The sequence below is a fragment of the Hemitrygon akajei genome, chromosome 1 (assembly GCF_048418815.1).
Source record: "Hemitrygon akajei chromosome 1, sHemAka1.3, whole genome shotgun sequence".
Lineage (NCBI taxonomy): Eukaryota > Metazoa > Chordata > Chondrichthyes > Myliobatiformes > Dasyatidae > Hemitrygon > Hemitrygon akajei.
The window spans coordinates 127,365,450-127,386,447 of NC_133124.1; the positions used below are offsets into that span (position 1 = coordinate 127,365,450).

The window sequence follows — 20,998 nt, forward strand, 5'->3', positions numbered from 1 at the left end:
TAATAGTGACAGCTGTCTGTGGCGATGAATTCCATAGATTCACCACCCTCTTGCAAAGAAATTCCTCCTCATCCCTATTCTACAGGGATGTCCTATTCTAAGGCTGTGCCCTTTGGTCCTAAACTTTCCCATTATAGGAAACATCCATAGCTTTAATATCATCAGTCAAACCATTATATCACATACACAAAAGATTCTGCAGAGGCTGGGAAACCAGAACAACATACAAAAACTCAGGAGGTCAGGCAGCATCTGTGGAGAGGAATAACCAGTCAACGTTTTGGGCCGGGACTTTTAAAAAGGACTAAGTCAGGACCATAATATCATACCACTGCAGCCCAGATGAAGGGTCTTGACCCAAAATATTGACTGTCCATTTGCATCCATATATACTGAGTTCCTTCAGCAGTTTCTGTGTTGTTCCAGATTCCATTATTTGCAGTCTTGTGTCTCAAGTTTATTTAAGGACACTTTGGATTGGGGTCTCTACTCTGATTCCATAATTATTTCTTGTTTACTGATTCTAAGCCAAAGTTTGAGCCGTCCATTTGTTCCTGCGACATGTATCAAACTAATCCTCAGAGAGATTACAAAGTGGCCCAAGCTACAAATAGGAAAGTGCTCAACATGGTGCAACATTAAACCACACACACACACAAAAGAAAATGAATAAGATGACATTCCTTGGTTGGACATCACATTGCCAACTTGCTCATACTTACACATTAAGAATAATTACCGTATACAGAGACCAGGAAGCCTGCAGTGAATAACTCACCTCCTGATACCATAAAGACATTTCTCCTTCCACAAGATGAAATCAGGAATGCCAGGCAGACAAAGTGGTGAAGATGGCACTGAATACCCTTGCCTTCATTGGTCATGACACTATGTACAGTTACAGTCTATAGGAAGGGTGTCACTAAGCTGGAATGGATGTAGAAAATATTTGCGAGAATGTTACCAGGACTGAAAGACTTGAGATACAAGGAAGTTAGAAAAGTTGGAACTTTTCCCCTGGTGCACAGGAAGCTGAGAGGCGACTAAATACAGCTATAAAAATTCATGAAGGGCATAATGTGGGTAAGGAAATCTAAATCTAGAGGTTTATGCTAAGAGGGGAAAGATCTAAATGGAACCCAAGGGGAATATTTTCACAGAAGGTGATGGGTAAATGGAACAAAGTGAGAAAGGAAGCTGCAGAGATGAGTACAAATATAATGTTTAAAGATACTTGGGCAGGGCAGGGATATGGATAGAAAAATCTTAGGGGGATATGAGCTAATCACAAGCAAATGGGACTAGATCAAACAGACATCTTGGTCAGAACAGATGGATTGGGTCAGGAGGCTTATATCTATACTGTACATCTCCGTGACGGATAGGTCATGCCATCTAGATGCCTAACTCATGTTTCCCTAAAGAGGTTCTTTTACTCCAAGTTAATGGTCAGCGACTCCCTGGTGGACAATGGAAACACTTCACAGACAGCCTGAGGAAATTTAACAGAACATCTAAAAACTCTGACGACATTCGCTCAATGGAGGGAGCTGTGCTATGCCAGAAAGACCTCCAATACGCCACAGAGAACAAATGGCGGCTGCGAAAGGAGAGACTGAACAACCACTAAACTCAACCAACACTGCACTAGAATTTGTGAATCCCAGATCAGCCTCTACAAACACCCGAGGACCCAAATCCTTAGAAGAATATCATACACGACTTGAGTGGTTGCACTAATACTATATCTCTAAGACTCTAAATATTATCTTCCTCTATCACCTACTCACAGTGGATGCAGTGTTCATCAATAATGGTCATCAAATAAAATGTACTGCTGTTAGCTCTAAACCCATAACCTCTAACACCGTAACACACAGGGTCAGGGACTTGGGAATTCCACCACCTACATGGGCGGCTTGGCACTGCACGTTGGCTCGATCCCCAACTATACAAGATGTTAATATGTATTGAATTTGTTTAGTACCTGGAGGAAATTTTCTATGTTTCATTGCAGAAAATTATGTTAACCTGCATCAAAAAAAAATGCAAGACCCATTTAAGTAAAACTAATCCAGAAACCTAGTAGTCCTAAGACCTAAAATTACTACCAAACTCAGCCTGGAGAATTTATATTCTGAATAAACTAGAACAAAAGCAAGCAGTGACGTACAAAAAACTACCAAGTTTTCATAAAATTATACATGATTCAATGATGTCTTTTTGAGAGGAAAACCACTTCCCTTACTGAATCTGGCTTAAATGTGACTCCATACCCACTACAAAACATCAAAAGTGCTCTTGCTTCATTCAAGGTGAAATGCAGATCATGAAAACAACACAGACAGGCTGTAAATGTTGACCAATGAAACCATAATGCCCAAACATGAGAACATTTTACCAAAGAATTGCAGGGATAAACTGAAAATCCCATCAAAGTTCTCTTACATTATCTTCATCATAAAACTATTAATATCGTTCACCAATGCTTTTAAACCCTTCGTGACATTTTGCAGGCTTGGGGACCAGAATTCATACTGTACAGCCAATTATAATGCAAATAAAAACATAAAATGTACTGATGAAGGTGTCAGTCCAAAACGTCAACTGTTTACTCTTTTCCATAGGTGTTGCCTGGCCTGCTGAGTTCCTCCAGCAGTTTGTGTGTGTTGTTCATATAAAACAGACACTTACTCTGATGAAGTATCAGTTCTCTGACATCCTTCCTGATCCAAGGTCTGCTCAATTCCATTGTACCATGCAAGATTCCAGGCTAGTTTCAACATATCCACTACAGGTGTCAAGGTCATAGGGTCCGAAGTGGATGGAACGACAATACAGTAGGGGCTCACAGCATGATGAACTGCCACTTTGACCATCAAATTGTACCTTTTTGAGTAAATAATACAAATAAAAGCAATGACTGGGAAAAGAAACCACAATAAAAGCTGACGAACAAAATAATATCTACTACAATTAAAGCATCCTATATGGGGATTTCCAGCCAATTAAAATTGTAGCTATGCTATAGTGCTAGATCTAACAAAACAAGACCTCAGACATAAGGAGTGTCTTAACAAGTCACCATGCTAACTGTAGGAACTGCATTGGGAAAGTGAGAAGGAAGGGGAAAGGAAGGAAAAGCATTGGGGAAGGGGTGATTAACTATGTTTTCAAATACTTAAATAATAAAGGCAGAAGTTCCATTGATTTATAACTTCCTAGTGTTGGAGTACTGTCTGTGGTTAGGTCAGTGGGAAGATGTGAGGATGTACATATGATAAATAACTCTGAATCAAATTATGTGGGTTTGCATTTCCATTACATACTGAATAATTTAGAAATGACTGGCACAGTCATTTGTACATTATAATAATATAATTAATGAAGTCATCAAAAGATAAAAAAGAAATTATATGGTAGTTTTAAATACACAAGGTATACACTCAGTGGCTGCTTTATTAGGTATATCTGTACAACAACTTGTTAATGGAAATATCTAATCAGAAAACCATCTGGCAGCAACTGAATGCATAAAAGCATGCAGACATATTCAAGGGGTTCAGTTGTTGCTCAGACCAAACATCAGAATGGGGAACAAATGTGATCTAAATGATTTTGACCGTGGAATAATTGTTGGTGCCAGATGGGGTGGTTTAAGCATCTCAAAAACCGCTGATCTCCTAGAATTTTCACACACAGCAGTTTCCAGGATTTATAGAGATTGGTGTGAGAAACAAAATACATACAGTGCACAGCAGTTCAGTGGCGAAAATGCATCACTGTCAGAGGAGAATGGCCAAACTGGTTCAAGCTGACAGGAAGGCAACACTGACTCAAATAAACACACATCACAACAGTAGCATACAGAAGAACATCTCTGAATGCACAACATTTCGAACCTTGAAGTGGATGGGCTATGGCAGCAAAAGACAAACAAACGCGCAGTGGCCACTTTATTACATACAATGGGTACTTGTTTCATGTCAAATTCCCATAAAATGGTATAAACAAAAATTGCACTTTATGCTTTCAGCTGGATTTTAAGGTATGGAAGTGAGTGAAGTGTCTATTCCTGTGAGGAGGAATTTCTTTAGCCAGCAGGTGATGAATCTGAGGAATTCATTGCCACAGACATCTGTGGATGCCAAGTAATTAAGTAAATTTAAAGCAGAGGTTGATAGGCTCTTGATGAGAAAGGGTGGCAACAGTGCCATCATGTTTGCTGTTGTGTGCTGGGGCAGCAGGCTGAGGGTAGTAGACACCAGCAGAATCAACAAACTCATTCGTAAGGCCAGTGATGTTGTGAGGGTGGAACTGGCCTCTCTGACGGTGGTGTCTGAAAAGAGGATGCCGTCCAAGTTGCATGCCATCTTGGACAATGACTCCCATCCACTCCATAAAGTATTGGTTAGGCACAGGAGTACATTCAGCCAGAGACTCATTCCACCGAGATGTAACACTGAGCGGCATAGGAAGTCATTCCTGCCTGTGGCCATCAAACTTTACAACTCCTCCCTTGGAGTGTCAGACACCCTGAGCCAATAGGCTGGTCCTAGACTTATTTCCACTTGGCATGATTAACTTATTATTATTTAATTATTTATGGTTTTATATTGCTATATTTCTTCACTATTCTTGGTGCGGCTGTAATGAAACCCAATTTCTCTCGGGATCAATAAAGTATGTCTGTCTGTCTGTCTGTCAACTGTTAGAGGGAGAAGGCAGGCGAGTGGGGTTGAGAGGGATAATAAATTGGCCGTGATGGAATAGTCAAGCAGACTCGATGGGTTGAATAGCCTAATTCTGTTCTTACATCTTATGGTCTTATTTCCAAGATAAATAGATCTTAATTTTATTTTTAATAGATTTTAATTTTATTGTCATGATTAAGTTTCTAATTTATTGCTTTTTTTAAAAAAAAAGCAACAGGCAATCTGTGCCCACATACATACTGCCATACCTAATCAAGATGGATGGAATTGTGTGCTGATATTTTAATTTAGATAAAGAAATAACATTAAAATGTGCTTTTCAAAAAGGCTTACCTCTGAGTTACAACAACAGGCAAGCTGAATGGAGTTGGAGTGGCAGCACTATCAGACCTGTTAAGAAAATGGCCTTGTGAACAAGGTAATCAATACCATGAGAAACATCAACAACACAGAAACTAATTCAGGATTCTGCTTCTGATTAATCACCAAGAGCTTCAGATTGCAAATATGGTGACCTGAATCATCCACAGATATCCATAATGTTGACCGTCAATCTTAGGTCAGTCTAAAACTACCATACACAGACATATGACATATACCTACATTACCTTATAAGAGACCATGATAACTAAAAGTTACCCTTGTAAAAGTCAGCTTTAAACAAAAAGAAACAACATTTGATAGGTTTCAATCAGATCATCTTGTTGCTCAAGAGATGGGTTTCCATCCTGTTTTAATTATCATTTCCTGCAGTGAAAATATTTATTTTTCTTTGGATACTTTTACACAAATATATGAAACAAAAATCAGATAGCTCAAATGAAGACATGCTTTGAGAATTATTGGGCCACATTATTTACAAAATCTAGTACTATACTGTTTAGTGGAAATCCTGCAAACAGGCACCAGCTTATGCTAAGTAGTCACATACAATAATTCCTAAGTACATTGTCTTAAATTTTAAACATTGCCTAAGGTTTACTTCAAATATCAAGCAAATTTTGTGCAGAAAAGTCAGTTAGGTTGTGGAATATTATAGTGGATGAAGTAAGGATTAAGGTTAAGGAGAAGGAAAAGATGTATCTTTAGAGAGACATTGGAATTGTTTGTGATCCAGCAGGATCCAGCCAAGGTGGATCTGTCTTATGCAGAGAGGTTAGAGAGACTGGGCTTGTACACGCTGGAATTAAGGAGATTGAGAGGGGATCTGATTGCAACATATAAGATTATTAAGGGATTGGACAAGATAGAGGCAGGAAATATGTTCCAGATGCTGTGAGAGTCCAATACCAGAGGGCATGGTTTGAGAATAAGGGGTAGGTCATTTAGGACAGAGTTAAGGAAAAACTTCTTCTCCCAGAGAGTTGTGGGGGTCTGGAATGCACTGCCTCGGAAAGTAGTGGAGGCCAATTCTCTGGATGCTTTCAAGAAGGAGCTAGATTGGTATCTTATGGATAGGGGAATCGAGGGATATGGGGACAAGGCAGGAACCGGGTATTGATAGTAGATGATCAGCCATGATCTCAGAATGGCAGTGCAGGCTCGAAGGGCCGAATGGTCTACTTCTGCACCTATTGTCTATTGTCAAGGTTGGAGAACAGGTTGAGGAAGAGATTAGGTTGGAGTAGTTGATTGGCTGAGTGAGTTGGTTGGCATCCCAGGGATGCCTGGGAGACAATCAAGCTGGGGAAGGGGGATTTGCTGAGAACACAGGTAGTTGCAGATTTGGGAAAGCATACAGGAAAACACAAAAGATAAACCCATCTTCAATGGCAGCAACAGAAATATGGGATTCTGTAACAACTGATCATTTGAAGTCAGGTCATCGATAATACCAAAGTTGGCATTAAAACTCCACCCACATTCTGAAGACTTACAGGTCAGGATAAGTTGTGGCCATGCTATGTTGGCACCTGAAGTACACTGACATTTGCAGGCTGCTCAGCTGACTTGATTTGATGCAAAATACACATTTTGCCTAACATTTCAATGTACATGTGACAAATAAAACTCATCTTAATCACAATTTGGTGTAACAAGACAATGAGCCACACTACAGACTTACTAGACCTTTACGTTTAAAACACTTCAATGATTTCAGCTGTTAAGCTAACAAACTGCAGTCTTACCAAGTATCCATTCTGGCTACTTCGTCAAAAAGAAGCAGAGTCAGCAAGGCTGCCACCTCAGAAATTGTATCTTTGTCTTTCTGCAAAACCAAGGATACTGAAAGGAGAAGAAATATCAATATAAAATATTGATCGTTATCAGTAATGTTGTATTGTGTAATTCAGCTTTAAATTTTTTTATTACATGGTTGGTTGTGCTGGCAAACCACATTGAAGTAAAATTATAATCACAAAAACTTTGCAATCTAACACAATTCACTTTATATGAAGTAGTTAACCAAATGCAAATCATGGCGTATCACAACTACATTTAAGAGTTGCCAGTGGATATTTATTACATTAAGCAGGAGATGGAGGTTGGACTCTAAGATGGCAGTGTCCAAAGACTCAGCAGTTGCTCTAGCTCCCAATAATAGTGTTAGCTTTAAATTTTTGGGAAGTATTTCTAGTCATGGATTTCAGTCAGTCAAAGCTTCACAAGTACAATGACAGACTTTTTGTTCCCTTTTGCACTCGTGTACTGAAGAATGAAAAGACAATCTTGTATTTTGAATTAATGATACAAAATGAGAGCTGGTAAGGACTGATGTCAATAGGCATAAGAAAATTATCACACCTTTACTGTAATTACAAGAGAAAAGGGCAAACCCAAAGGTCTTAAGGTGGATAAGTCACCTGAACCAGATGGACTACATCCCAGAGTCCTGAAAGAGTTTGCAAAAGAGATATGGATATATCGGTCATGATCTTTCAAGATTCACTTGTTTCTGGTGTGGTGTCAGAGGACTGGAAGATTGCAAATGCCACTCCACTCTTCACGGAAGGGACGCAAAAGAAAGGAAGCTATAGGCCAGTTAGCCGAACCTCAGTGGTTGGGAAACTGTTGGAGTCTAATATTAAGGATGAGATTTCAGCTAACTTGGAGACTAATGATAATGAGACCAAGTCAAAGTCAGCATGATTTCTGTAAAGGGAAATCTTGCCTGACAAATCTGTTAGGTTTCTTCGAGGAAGTAACAAATAAGGTAGACAAAGGGAGAGGCAGTGATTGTCATTTAGTTGGATTATCAGATGGCATTTGATAAGGTGCCACACATGAGGCTGCTTAACAAAATAAAATCCTACGGTGTTACAGGAAAGATTCAGGCATGGATCGAGGAATGGCTGACAGGCAACATGTGGGAATAAAAGGGGCCTTTTCTGGTTGGCTGCCAGTGACTAGTGGTGTTCTTCAGAAGTCAGTATTGGGACCACTACTTTCCACATTGTTTGTCAATGACTTGGATAATGGAATTGATGGCTTTGTGGCAATGTTTGTGGATGATACAAAGATAGGTGGAGGGGTAGGTCATGATGAGGAAGCAATGCGATTGCAGCAGGACTTAGACAAATTAGAAGAATGGGCAAAAAAGTGGCAGATGGAATACAGTGTTGGGAAGTGGACGATAATGCATTTTGGTAAAAGGAACAATAGCGCGGACTATTATCTAAATGCAGAGAAAGTTCAAACATCAGAGGTGCAGAGGGACTTGAAAGTCCTCGTGCAAGACACCCAGAAGGTTAATTTAAAGGTTGAGTCGGTGGTAAAGAAGGCAAATGCACTGTTGCCATTTATTTCAAGGGGAATAGAATATAACAGCAAGGAGATAATCTGAGCCTTTATAAGTCACTAGTCAGGCTGCACTTGGAGTATTGACAACAGTTCTGGGCCCCATATCTCAAAATTGATTTGTTATCATTGGAGAGAGTCCAGAGGAGGCTAACGAGGATAATTCCAGGAATGAAGGGGTTAACACATGAGGAGCATTTGGCAGCTTTGAGCCTGTACTCACTGGAATTTAGAAGAATGTGGTGGGATCTCATTGAAACCTACCAAATATTGAAAGAACCAGATAGGGTGGCTATGGAGATTATGTTTCCTGTGGTGGAGTATCCAGAACTAGAGGGCACAGCCTCAAAATTGAGGGGAGACCTTTTCGAATTGAATTGAATTGGCTTTATTTCTTACATCCTTCACATACACAAGAAGTAAAAATCTTTACATCTCCATCTGAATGTGCAATATGCAAATTGGTAAAGACGCAAGGAGGAATTTTTTTTAGCCAGAGTGCAGTGAATCTGTGGAATGCTCTGTCATAGATTGCAGTGGAGGCCAAATCCATAAGGAGGAAGTTGATTATTTCCTGATTGGTTAGGGCAACAAAGGGTACGGTGAGAAGGCAGGGTATGGGGTTGAGGGGGATCTGGGATCAGCCAATGATGGAATGGTGGAACAGACACAATGGGCTGAATGGCCTAATTCTGCTCCTATGCCTTATGGTCTTATGATTAAGACTCTAAACATTGATTCATGGATAAAACTAGTTACAATGCATAATTTTCAATAATAAAAAGGCATCTAATAGTGACACATTTTCAAATATAATGACCTGTCAAAAATAGCAGTGGAGTGGCTGAAAGAAAACAATTCAAAAGTCTGCACTTGTCATTAGTATGTTGCAAAGATCTGAATTACTTTGTACCATTGTAGACTGCAAATGTCCCTTCTCAAAGAAACCAGTTAGTTGCATGTTCATAGATTCTATATTGCTCCCAGAATTCAAACCAATTAAACTTCATACTTGTGAAGACGAACATGAGAAGAGTCACTTAAACTATCTTCCCTGCTGACACATGGTATTACACTGCAAGGATATAAGCCATGAAATACCAAGCTGTTAATTCACTGCACCTCAGTAAAAAGTCTTGAGATATAAATCTTTCTATCAAGGAGTATCTAAGCTATATCTCACTAAATCAGAAGGAAAGAAAAGCGCAGTGTACAAAGATAGACACAGAATAACTTAGAAACAAACTGTAATTGTTACATCCCCCATCATCTTGCATTCCATGCCACTGGACCCTGACCCCGATCCGTCAAGGAACATGTGGTGACTGCCTGTGCATCAGCCTCCCCGCATGAAGCAAAGTCACACAGAAATGTTCTCCATTAAGGGATAAACCTTAAAAGAACATTTAGAAGAAGATCATACTCAATTCGATTGATCACACTACTACTGTAATTGTCAGAATTGTATGAAATAAAATGGACAATCATAAGATGGCTAACATGGAGTGGAGTTGTACAATCTCAGTAAACTGCAGTTGGAGACATCTTCTCAAAACAATCACTGTATTCAGCCAAGGCAAACCAATGCTCGCCATAAGACTTTCCTCAAATTGGACTGAATTTTTTTTGCACCCCCCCCCCCAACACCTTCACCTTTCAGCAAAATGATCCTATCCCAAGAGATTGATAAGTACTTCCTCGCCATCAATGTTCTAAATGCTTCATCCCATTAATGAACCAATCACCAGCAGTAAAATACAAAACATGCTTCTCCAAATCCCCACCCCAGGTTAGGTAATTGGTCGCAATCTTCATTCATCTATGCATTTCCTAATAATACTGTCATTCTATTTTTCTACAGCCATCCCAGGTATGATAATTTTAAGGGACCAAATTAATTTTATGTCTGGCTGGATAGAGATTCATAGAAACATACCATGAAGATAGAGAAACTTTGGCCCAATGAGTTTTTACAGACCACCAACTACTCATTAACAGTAATACATTAACCCCATTTTTTTTAATCGTCCCATAGTCTCATCAAGTACTCCGAGATTCTAACAGTCACCTACTCATTGGAGGTAACTTAAAGTTTAGACATGGCACCACATTCTTACCAATGTTCCAACTAACAAAGTGTGCCCAAGAGAAATGTGGCATGCCCCTGTCTAGCTTTTTATGACTTTGCTCTAACTTGTACTGAAAATGTCAGTAGGCTGTATAACCAATGCATATTCAGGTTAATCCTCTGGAGTGAATTATATTAATTCACTCATAACTCAAACTCTTCATTTGTATTCTGTATTAAATTGGCCTAAACTATTTATTGAACACAATCATAAGACCACTAGACATTGGAGCAGAATTGAGTGGCTCATTGAGTTTCCCCTACTGTTCTATTGTAACTGATTTATCATCTTTCAACCACATTCTCCTGCCTTTTCCCTTTGATGCCCTTACTAATAAAGAACCTATCAACCTTCACTTTAAATACAACAATACTGATAACAGATCTCAAAAAAGTTGCAAGTCAGAGAGGAGAATAAAAATAAAATGTCTAGACTCTCAAAATGCTGGAGGAACTCAGCAGGCCAGGCAGCATCTATGGATAAAAGTACAGTCGAGTTTTGGCCCGAAATAGCGACTTACTTTTTTCTATAGAAGCTGTCTGGTATGCTGAGTCCTCCAGCATTTTGTGTGTGTTGCTCGGATTACCAGTATCTGCAGATTATCTCTTGCTGATGTCTGGACTCTCCCATTTTGGCAATTCAGACAAGGTATCACTAATAAGCTCAACTTTTCAATTAGGAAAGAGCAATGTAAGCAAGTTCAAGGAGCTCACCTCTAAAAAGAGCAAGTAGAAAAGAGGATTGCTGAGCCAGGCTGTGACGAAGTGAAGGATCCAGGTAAACCAGTTTCCGTAAAACAGAAACACATGGCAACACTAAACACTGCATGCCCTATTCAAGAGGAAAAATAGAAACATATATACTGCAAGTGAAACCATATTAAAGAAATGAACAATTCTAAATAAATCCTAATCAAACTGAATCATATTTGAAGTAGTTTTCCAACTCTTTTCTTAAAGTAGCTAGCCATCTCCAAGCATCACAACCCAAATATGATGTTCTGCTGAGAGATAAACTATCCAATTAAATTATAACTAGGATTTGATTCACTTGTTTAAATAATAGGTGTGCTTGCTTTAGCAAATACAACATCCACTTGAAAAGATACACACCTTTTTGCCGTCTAAGTAGAAAAAGATTCCAGAGAGATTTTTTTTAAACTAAAATTATTCAATAGTTGGCAAGATAAATTTTTGTACAACTGACAACTGGAAGAGATTATAGCAGCAGGCCCATCATTGGGATATTTACATTAATATAATGTCAGAGATAGTGGGAAATGCAATTGAGAATGTCAGATGATCAGATAACAATCTGTGAATACACCACACATTTTAAAGGTGCAGGAAGGAGACAGAGAAAAGTGAGTGAAATTATCACGACTACCCAATTTTTTCAAATCATTGACTGAAGCCTTAAGAATAAAAGCAAATAAACTGATAAACTTTTAAACATAGAAAACCGACTCTAATATTTTACCTTTGCAAAGTTACTGATAATTTATATTGCATCTTTTCTTGCCCTTTCACGGGATAAAACAGTAACATGGTTGAGTTAATGAATTAGAGATCAAGAATTTTGTATGTATTTGTGTGTCAATGCGAGGAGCATTCGTAACAAGGTGGATGAATTGAATGTGCAGATAGTTATTAACGAATATGACATAGTTGGGATCACAGAGACATGGCTCCAGGGTGACCAAGGATGGGAGCTCAACATCCAGGGATATTCAATATTCGGGAGGGATAGACAGGAAAGAAAAGGAGGTGGGGTAGCATTGCTGGTTAGAGAGGAGATTAATGCAATAGAAAGGAAGGACATTAGCCTGGAGGATGTGGAATCGATATGGGTAGAGCTGCATAACACTAAGGGGCAGAAAATGCTGGTGGGAGTTGTGTACAGGCCACCTAACAGTAGTAGTGAGGTTGGGGATGGCATTAAACAGGAAATTAGAAATGCGTGCAATAAAGGAATAGTAGTTATAATGGGTGACTTCAATCTACATATAGATTGGGTGAACCAAATTGGTAAGGGTGCTGAGGAAGAGGATTTCTTGGAATGTATGCGGGATGGTTTTCTGAACCAACATGTCGAGGAACCAACTAGAGAGCAGGCCATTCTAGATTGGGTATTGAGCAATGAGGAAGGGTTAGTTAACAATCTTGTTGTGCAAGGCCCCTTGGGTAAGAGTGACCATAATATGGTGGAATTCTTCATTAAGATGGAGAATGACATAGTTAATTCAGAAACAAAGGTTCTGAACTTAAAGAAGGGTAACTTTGAAGGTATGAGACATGAATTAGCTAGAATAGACTGGCAAATGATACTTAAAGGGTTGACGGTGGATATGCAATGGCAAGCATTTAAAGATCGCATGGATGAACTACAACAATTGTTCATCCCAGTTTGGCAAAATAATAAACCAGGGAAGGTAGTGCACCCGTGGCTGACAAGGGAAATTAGGGATAGTACCAAGTCCAAAGAAGAAACATATAAATTAGCAAAAAAAAGTGGCACACCCGAGGACTGGGAGAAATTCAGAGACCAGCAGAGGAGGACAAAGGGCTTAATTAGGAAAGGGAAAAAAGATTATGAGAGAAAGCTGGCAGGGAACATAAAAACTGACTGTAAAAGCTTTTATAGATACGTGAAAAGAAAAAGATTGGTCAAGACAAATGTAGGTCCTTTACAGTCAGAAACAGGTGAATTGATCATAAGGAACAAAGACATGGCAGACCAATTGAATAACTACTTTGGTTCTGTCTTCACTAAGGAGGACATAAATAATCTTCCGGAAATACCGGTAGTAAGGGACCGAGGGTCTAGTGAGATGGAGGAACTGAGGGAAATACATGTTAGTATGGAAGTGGTGTTAGTTAAATTGAAGGGATTAAAGGCAGATAAATCCCCAGAGCCAGATGGTCTGCATCCCAGAGTGTTTAAGGAAGTAGCCCAAGAAATAGTGGATGCATTAGTGATAATTTTTCAAAACTCCTTAGATTCTGGATTAGCTCCTGAGGATTGGAGGGTGGCTAATGTAACCCCACTTTTTAAAAAAGAAGGGAGAGAGAAACCGGGGAATTATAGACCGGTTAGTCTGACATCGGTGGTGGGGAAAATGCTAGAGTCGGTTATCAAAGATATGATAACAGCACATTTGGAAAGAGGTGAAATCATCGGACAAAGTCAGCATGGATTTGTGAAAGGAAAATCATGTCTGACGAATCTTATAGAATTTTTTGAAGATGCAACTAGTAAAGTGGATAGGGGAGAGCCAGTGGATGTGGTATATTTAGATTTTCAAAAGGCTTTTGACAAGGTCCCACACAGGAGATTAATGTGCAAACTTAAAGCACATGGTATTGGGGGTATGGTATTGATGTGGATAGAGAATTGGTTGGCAGACAGGAAGCAAAGAGTGGGAGTAAACAGGACCTTTTCAGAATGGCAGGCAGTGACTAGTGGGGTACCACAATGTTCAGTGCTGGAACCCCAGTTGTTTACAATATATATTAATGATTTAGACGAGGGAATTAAATGCAGCCCAATGCCATTAGGCTTTACAATTCTACCGCCAGGACTTATGAACTTTTTAAAAGCTATTATTAATGCTTTTTGAGATAGTGATTTAGATGCATATCATATTTTTTACTGAGTTAAGTATTGTATGTAATTAGTTTTGCTACAACAAGTGTATGGGACATTGGAAAAAAGTTGAATTTCCCCATGGGGATGAATAAAGTATCTATCTATCTATCTATCTAAGTTTGCGGATGACACGAAGCTGGGCGGCGGTGTTAGCTGTGAGGAGGATGCTAAGAGGATGCAGGGTGACTTGGATAGGTTAGGTGAGTGGGCAAATTCATGGCAGATGCAATTTAATGTGGATAAATGTGAGGTTATCCACTTTGGTTGCAAGAACAGGAAAACAGATTATTATCTGAATGGTGGCCGATTAGGAAAAGGGGAGATGCAACGAGACCTGGGTGTCATTGTACACCAGTCATTGAAGGTGGGCATGCAGGTACAGCAGGCGGTTAAAAAGGCAAATGTTGGCATTCATAGCAAAAGGATTTGAGTACAGGAGCAGGGAGGTTCTACTGCAGTTGTACAAGGCCTTGGTGAGACCACACCTAGAATATTGTGTGCAGTTTTGGTCCCCTAATCTGAGGAAAGACATTCTTGCCATAGAGGGAGCACAGAGAAGGTTCACCAGATTGATTCCTGGGATGGCAGGTCTTTCATATGAAGAAAGACTGGATCGACTAGGCTTATACTCACTGGAATTTAGAAGATTGAGGGGGGATCTTATTGAAACGAATAAAATTCTAAAGGGATTGGACAGGCTAGATGCAGGAAGATTGTTTCTGATGTTGGGGAAGTCCAGAACGAGGGGTCACAGTTTAAGGATAAAGGGGAAGTCTTTTAGGACCGAGATGAGGAAAAACTTCTTCACACAGAGAGTGGTGAATCTGTGGAATTCTCTGCCACAGGAAACAGTTGAGGCCGGTTCATTGGCTATATTTAAGAGGAAGTTAGATATGGCCCTTGTGGCTAAAGGGATCAGGGGGTATGGAGAGAAAGCAGGTACAGGGTTCTGAGTTGGATGATCAGCCATGATCATACTGAATGTCGGTGCAGGCTCCAAGGGCCGAATGGCCTACTCCTGCACCTATTTTCTATGTTTCTAATAAATACAAGGTAAAATTCACATACTATCACATATTTAAAATAAATTTAGAATAATAAATCAGGTGTCAGTAAAAATTATAATGGAGCTTGCGTCCAAAAAATATATCTGGCTCATGCTACCAATCGATAATTGAAATCCTAAACTTTAAGGAAACAACAGTTTAAGTACTTCAGAGGTCACAAAAACTAAAAGTGATCAGAAAGCGTGCAGTCAAAGACACTTGAAAAATGCTATTAAACAAAGCCTTCACAAATCAACTTAAGATTTGTGTCAATAAGCACAGACCGAAGAAAAAGCATATCGCAATACCTTTCCATTTTTGTGCACACTTTCATATATCAGTGAAACTATCTTTTCTACTATTCCAAGGTTTTTTAGTCCTTCATGGATTTTAGCATCTGCAAGTAAATAACAGACATGATTTATTCTAACGTAGCAAGTTGCATTTTGGAAAGCACTGAGTAAACTATTAGTGAAAACAGGTTCAATATTAACATGCAAAACAGCTGTGGCAATGAGCATGGAAATGACTGTAATTGAATAGATCTGCCAAAGCCCTGGTATAGGCATGACAGATCTAAATCACACATCCATTCCATTTAATTTCTAAACTAAATAAATTTAGATTTTTAATAATGCTTCCATATACTGCGTGAACATCTTTTGAACATGGCAATTTGAAAATAATAATTATCCATCTCTCATCCCCCTTGAGAATATTCATGCATCTCCTTCCCTCAAGACTGAGGGCGACTCTGGTTTTGTGAGTTCTGAATGAGGCTGATATAGGCTCTTCCACTGAAGGGGCAGGTCGCTACTGACAAGGTGACTGGGCTTATAAGGTGAACTGCTCCTACCATGGATTAACAATGTTACTGAATAAGATTTTCAATACCATCCAAATACTCCTTCAAAAATTTGAGTGGTAATAGGCCCTAGATTTCCAGGAATCAGTGGGAATATTGTATTTTTTCCCCAAATCGCTTCTTCCATCTTTTTCTCCATTGGCTGGTAAATTCTGAATTTAACATGCAATGGAGGAATAATATGACATAATTCAGAATAAATCTTCTGCTTTAACAGTCTGGTGCTGGGTACATATCAACTTAGTCTGCACAACTTAGTGCAACGAGGGCACCAATGTGGAAGAATATCACTGGCATTACTCACAGCCAGTGAGTGAGCCTGGAAACTGGTCTCACTGGTTGTGATATCCTTTCTCACAGTGCAGCTTGCTGTCTGTGCTGAGACAGACCTTGAGCTGCACTGAGTTCTGCAAAACATATGGAAGCCAGGCACCCAACAGAAGAAAGCAATTGAGACCAAATTGGAACAAATAGTGTGGCAAAAAGTGTACAATATATTTAAATAATGTGTCTAAAACAGGGAAGAAAAAGGACAGCTTCATGCGACAGACAAGTAAAAACTCTACCATTTGAAAAATAATACAAAATCATTGCACAGACTGTGAAGTTTTTACCTTGTGCCATAATTGCTAGCTGTTCTGCTGCAGATTTCCGTAGAATCAGGTCAACAGTCTCCGAGATCAAGATTTCATATACTTTATAAACACTATCATCCTAGAACACAAGACAGGAGCATGATATTGCTTAAGCAATTCACTGAAGTCTCTGTTGAACTGTGTCATTGCAACAAGCTACAAAGCTGTGTGTTAAAAGGGAGAACAATAATCTTGCTTGGACGGTATGATCTAGCTTCACAACCCAAGAGTATAATTTGCCATAGGTTAGTCCAGAAATTTTACCAAAACCAAATCTATACAGTCATTTGGTTTTTCAGTGACAAACTGATGAATGCTTCAACTGTGGACCAATTAGCATAGGAAATGCATTACTCTGGTCTGGGACTGGATTTGGTGGTACTGTTGGGAGGAGAGGAATGTACTGTCATAATCAGAATCAGAGTTTTAAGTGTAGGGAGATTCAAGTTTCAAGATGGTTAAGTGTAAAGTAGAACAAAGGATTGTTCCTCCGGATCCAATGCAGCATATAAAAAAAACAATACAGGTGTTCCCACCTTTACAAAGGCAGAGTGTTCGTATGAAACCTTTCTTAAGCCGAAATGGCATAAAGCCAAGAACCATTAATTTATATGGGTAAAATTTTCATAAAAGCGAAAATCCTCTCTGTTATGCGAAAACAGGTTACTACTGTAGGTCTTTTGTAAATGTGAAGTGGCGTAAAGCAGGGGACACCTGTAAGTATAAAGAACACAACCCAAAAAACACAATAAATGTAAATATGTAAGATTAGCATTGTTTGTATTGTACATAAAGTGACGATAGTTACAGGAGTATCTGTACATAAAGTGACTGACAGGAAATGATGAAGTAGTAATGGTGACCGAGGAAAAGTAATCGGGATCAGAGGGAGGGTGATAGAATATTGTGGTCAGAGGATTGAAGGGTGGCAGGACCCTGAATGTTGCTTCATCGCGACAGTACAGGAGTGACATGATGGAATAGGAATGGGAAGTGGAATTGAAATGGGTGGCCACTGGGAGATACCAGCTTTTCTGGTGGATGAAGCGTAGGTGCTCAGTGAAGTAGTCTCCCAAACTATGTTGCGTCTCACCAGTATACAGGAGGCCACACTGGGAGCACTAGATAGAGTAGATGATCCCAACAGTCTCACAGGTGAAGTGTCACCTCACCTGGAAGGACTTTTGGGGTCCTGAATAGTAGTGAGGGAGGAGGTGTAGTAGTAGGGGCAGGTGTAGCACTTGATCTTTTTGCAAGTATAAGCGCCAGGAGTGAGATCAGTGGAGAGGGACAAATAGACAATGGAGTTGTTTAGGGAGCAATCCGCATGGAAAACAAAGTGGGGGAGAGAGAGAAGGATATGCTTGGTGGTGGGATACAGAGGATGGCAGAAGTTACAGAGAATTATGTGCTGGCGGCGCAGGCCAGTGGGGTGGTAGAGTAGGACAAGAGGAACCCTATCACTGATGGGGTGAGGGCAGACATGCACGAAATGGAAGAGATGTGGTTGAGAGCAGCATTGATGATGGAGGAAGGGAAGCCCCTTTCTTTTAAGGAGGGCACCACCTTAGATGAAAACCTCACCCAGAGAGCAGATGCAGTGGAGACAGAGGAATTGAGAGAAGGGGATGGCATATTTATAAGTAACAGGGTGGGAAGAGGTATAGTCCAGGTAGCTGTGAGAGTCAGTGAATTTATAATAGGCATCTGTGGATAAGCTGTCTCCAGAGAAAGAGACAGAAGAGATAGAGAGATTGAGAAAGGGACAGGAGGTGTTGGAAATGGACCAGATACATATGAGGGCAGGGAAGTTGGAGGCAAAGTTGATTAAGTCAACAAGCTCGGCAGGGTTGCAGAAAGCAGCACCAATACATTCATTGGTGTAGTGTAGGAAAAGTTGGGGAGTGATAATGGTGTAGGCTTGGAACATAGACTGTTCCAGGTAGCTGACAAAAAGGCTGGCATAGCTAGGACCCATGCAAGTGCCCGTGGGTTCACCTTTTGTTTGAAGGAAGTGGGAGGAGCCAAAGGAGAAATTATTGAGAGTGAAGACAAGTTGCACCAGATGGAGAAGAATAGTGGTGTAGAACTGGTTGGGTCCGGTATCCAGAAAGAAACGAAGAGCTTTGAGGCCTTCCTGGTGGGGGATTTAGGTGTATAGGGACTGGACATCCGTGGTGAAAATAAGATGATCAAGCCCAGGGAACTTGAAATCATTGAAAAGATCAAGAGTGTGTGAAGTGTCATGGATGTAGATAGGAAGGGACTGAACCGGGGGGGATAAAACTGAGTCGAGGTATGCAAATATAAGTTCAGAGGGAAAGAAACAATCAGAAACAATGGGCCTACCTGGACAGGCAGGTTTGTGGCTGTTGGGTAGGTGGCAGAAATGGAAGGTGAGGGCTAAGAGAACTATGAAGTTGGTGGCAAACTTTACAGTATGTAAGATTTAGGAAGCCAAAATCAAACAGAGTCCTTGAGGATTATAAAGATGCCAGATAAGAAGCCAGAAGGAAATCAGGAAAAACCAGCCATAAAAGTCCTTGGAGGGTAGAATTAAAGAGAATCCCAAGGTATTCTATACATTGATCAAGAACGAAAGAATAACTAGAGAGCAGGTAGGGCCACTCAAGGATATGGGGGAGGGGGAACATTTGCTTGAAAGCAGCAGGAGGTAGGAAGGCCTAAATGAGTACTTTACATGGACTGTCTTGATGAAGGGTCTCGGCCTGTAACATCAACTGTACTCTTGTCTACAGATGCTGCCTAGCGTGCTGAGTTCCTCCAGCATTTTGTGTGTATCGCTTGGATTTCCAGCATCTGCAGATGTTCTCTTGTTTGTGATTGAGATAAAGGAAGTAGCTTTAGGTGTCTTAAAGGATAAGTCTCAAGAGTCATGGGATATACTCAAAGTTATTGAGACAAGAGCAAAGATTGCTGGAGCTTTGACCAATATCTTCACATCCTCTGTAGCACTAGAGGACTAGTGAGTATCTAATGCTGTTCAAAGTTCAAAAGTAATATTTATTTATTACCAGAGTACATACATGTCACCACATACAACCCAGAGATTCTTTCTACTCAACAAATCAATAGAATAGTAACTGTAAACAGGATCAATTAAAGAGCAAGAGCATAAAAGACAAACTGTTGAAATGCAACAATAAATATCAATAAATAACAAGAGAATGAAATAACAAAATAAAAAGTCCTAAACATGAGGTCATTGATTGTGGGAACATCTCTATAGATGCATATAATTCCCTTTTGTTTAGGAGTGTGATATTGCTGTAGCAATTCACTGAAATCTTTGTTGAACTGTGTCATTGAAACAAGCATACAAAGCTGTGTGTTTAAAAGGAGTGTAATACTCTTGCTTGGATGGTATGAACCAGCTTTATAACCCAAGAGTACAATTTGCCATAGGTTAGTGCAGAAAATTTACTGAAATCCAGTAATGGTTGAGGGGTAATAGCTGTTCTTGAAGCTGGTGGTGTGTGTCCTGAGGGACTTGTACCTACTACCTGATGGAAAGAGTGAGAAAAGAGCATGGCCTGGGTGATGAGGATCTTTGATAATAGATGCTTCTTTCCTACATCATTTCAAGTAGATGTGTTCAATGGTTGGGAATGTTTTACTCGTGGTATACTGGGCCTTTTGTAGGATTTTCTGTTAAACCGCATTGGTGTTTCTATACCAGGCCGTAATGCAGTCAGTGAATAAACGTTCCACTGCACATCTATGAAAATTTGTCAAGGTTTTTGATGTCATGCCGAATCTCCACAGCTTTCTAAGTAGAGGAGCTGTCATGCTTTTCTTTGCTTTTGCACTTGTATGATGGGACAAGGGCAGGTTCTCTGAGATAGTGACACCCAGAAATTTAAAGTTACTAATCCTCTCCACCTCTGATCCTCCGATGAGGACTGGCTCATGGACTTCTGGTTTCCCTCTCCTGAAATCTACAACTAGTTCCTTCACCTTGCTAACAGACTGAGAGATTGCTGTTACCATGACACCACTCAGCCAAGTTTTCAATCTCCCTCCTGTATGCTGATACATTACCTCCTTTGATTCAGCCTACAACAGTGGTGTCATCAGTGAATTTGAATATGGTGTTAGAGCTGTGCTTAGCCCCCTGCTCTACTCTGTTTACGTGTACGATTGCATGGCTAAACGCTGTGATGCACTTGTGCTGATGGAGACGGTAGAGATATTTTTGCCA

General features: G+C 39.9%; 1 protein-coding gene across 1 annotated transcript in view; it reads right to left on the reverse strand.

Moving 5' to 3' along the window:
- Nucleotides 1–20,998, reverse strand: part of rttn (rotatin) — a 243,030-nt gene that overhangs the window by 124,578 nt on the left and 97,454 nt on the right. The window contains exons 19-24 of the mRNA XM_073051703.1: nucleotides 16,756–16,855; nucleotides 15,585–15,673; nucleotides 11,296–11,413; nucleotides 6,845–6,941; nucleotides 5,049–5,105; nucleotides 2,695–2,889 (exon numbers count right to left, since the gene is read on the reverse strand). Coding sequence (XP_072907804.1) covers nucleotides 2,695–2,889; nucleotides 5,049–5,105; nucleotides 6,845–6,941; nucleotides 11,296–11,413; nucleotides 15,585–15,673; nucleotides 16,756–16,855 — 656 coding nt within the window. The remainder of the gene's footprint in view (nucleotides 1–2,694; nucleotides 2,890–5,048; nucleotides 5,106–6,844; nucleotides 6,942–11,295; nucleotides 11,414–15,584; nucleotides 15,674–16,755; nucleotides 16,856–20,998) is intronic.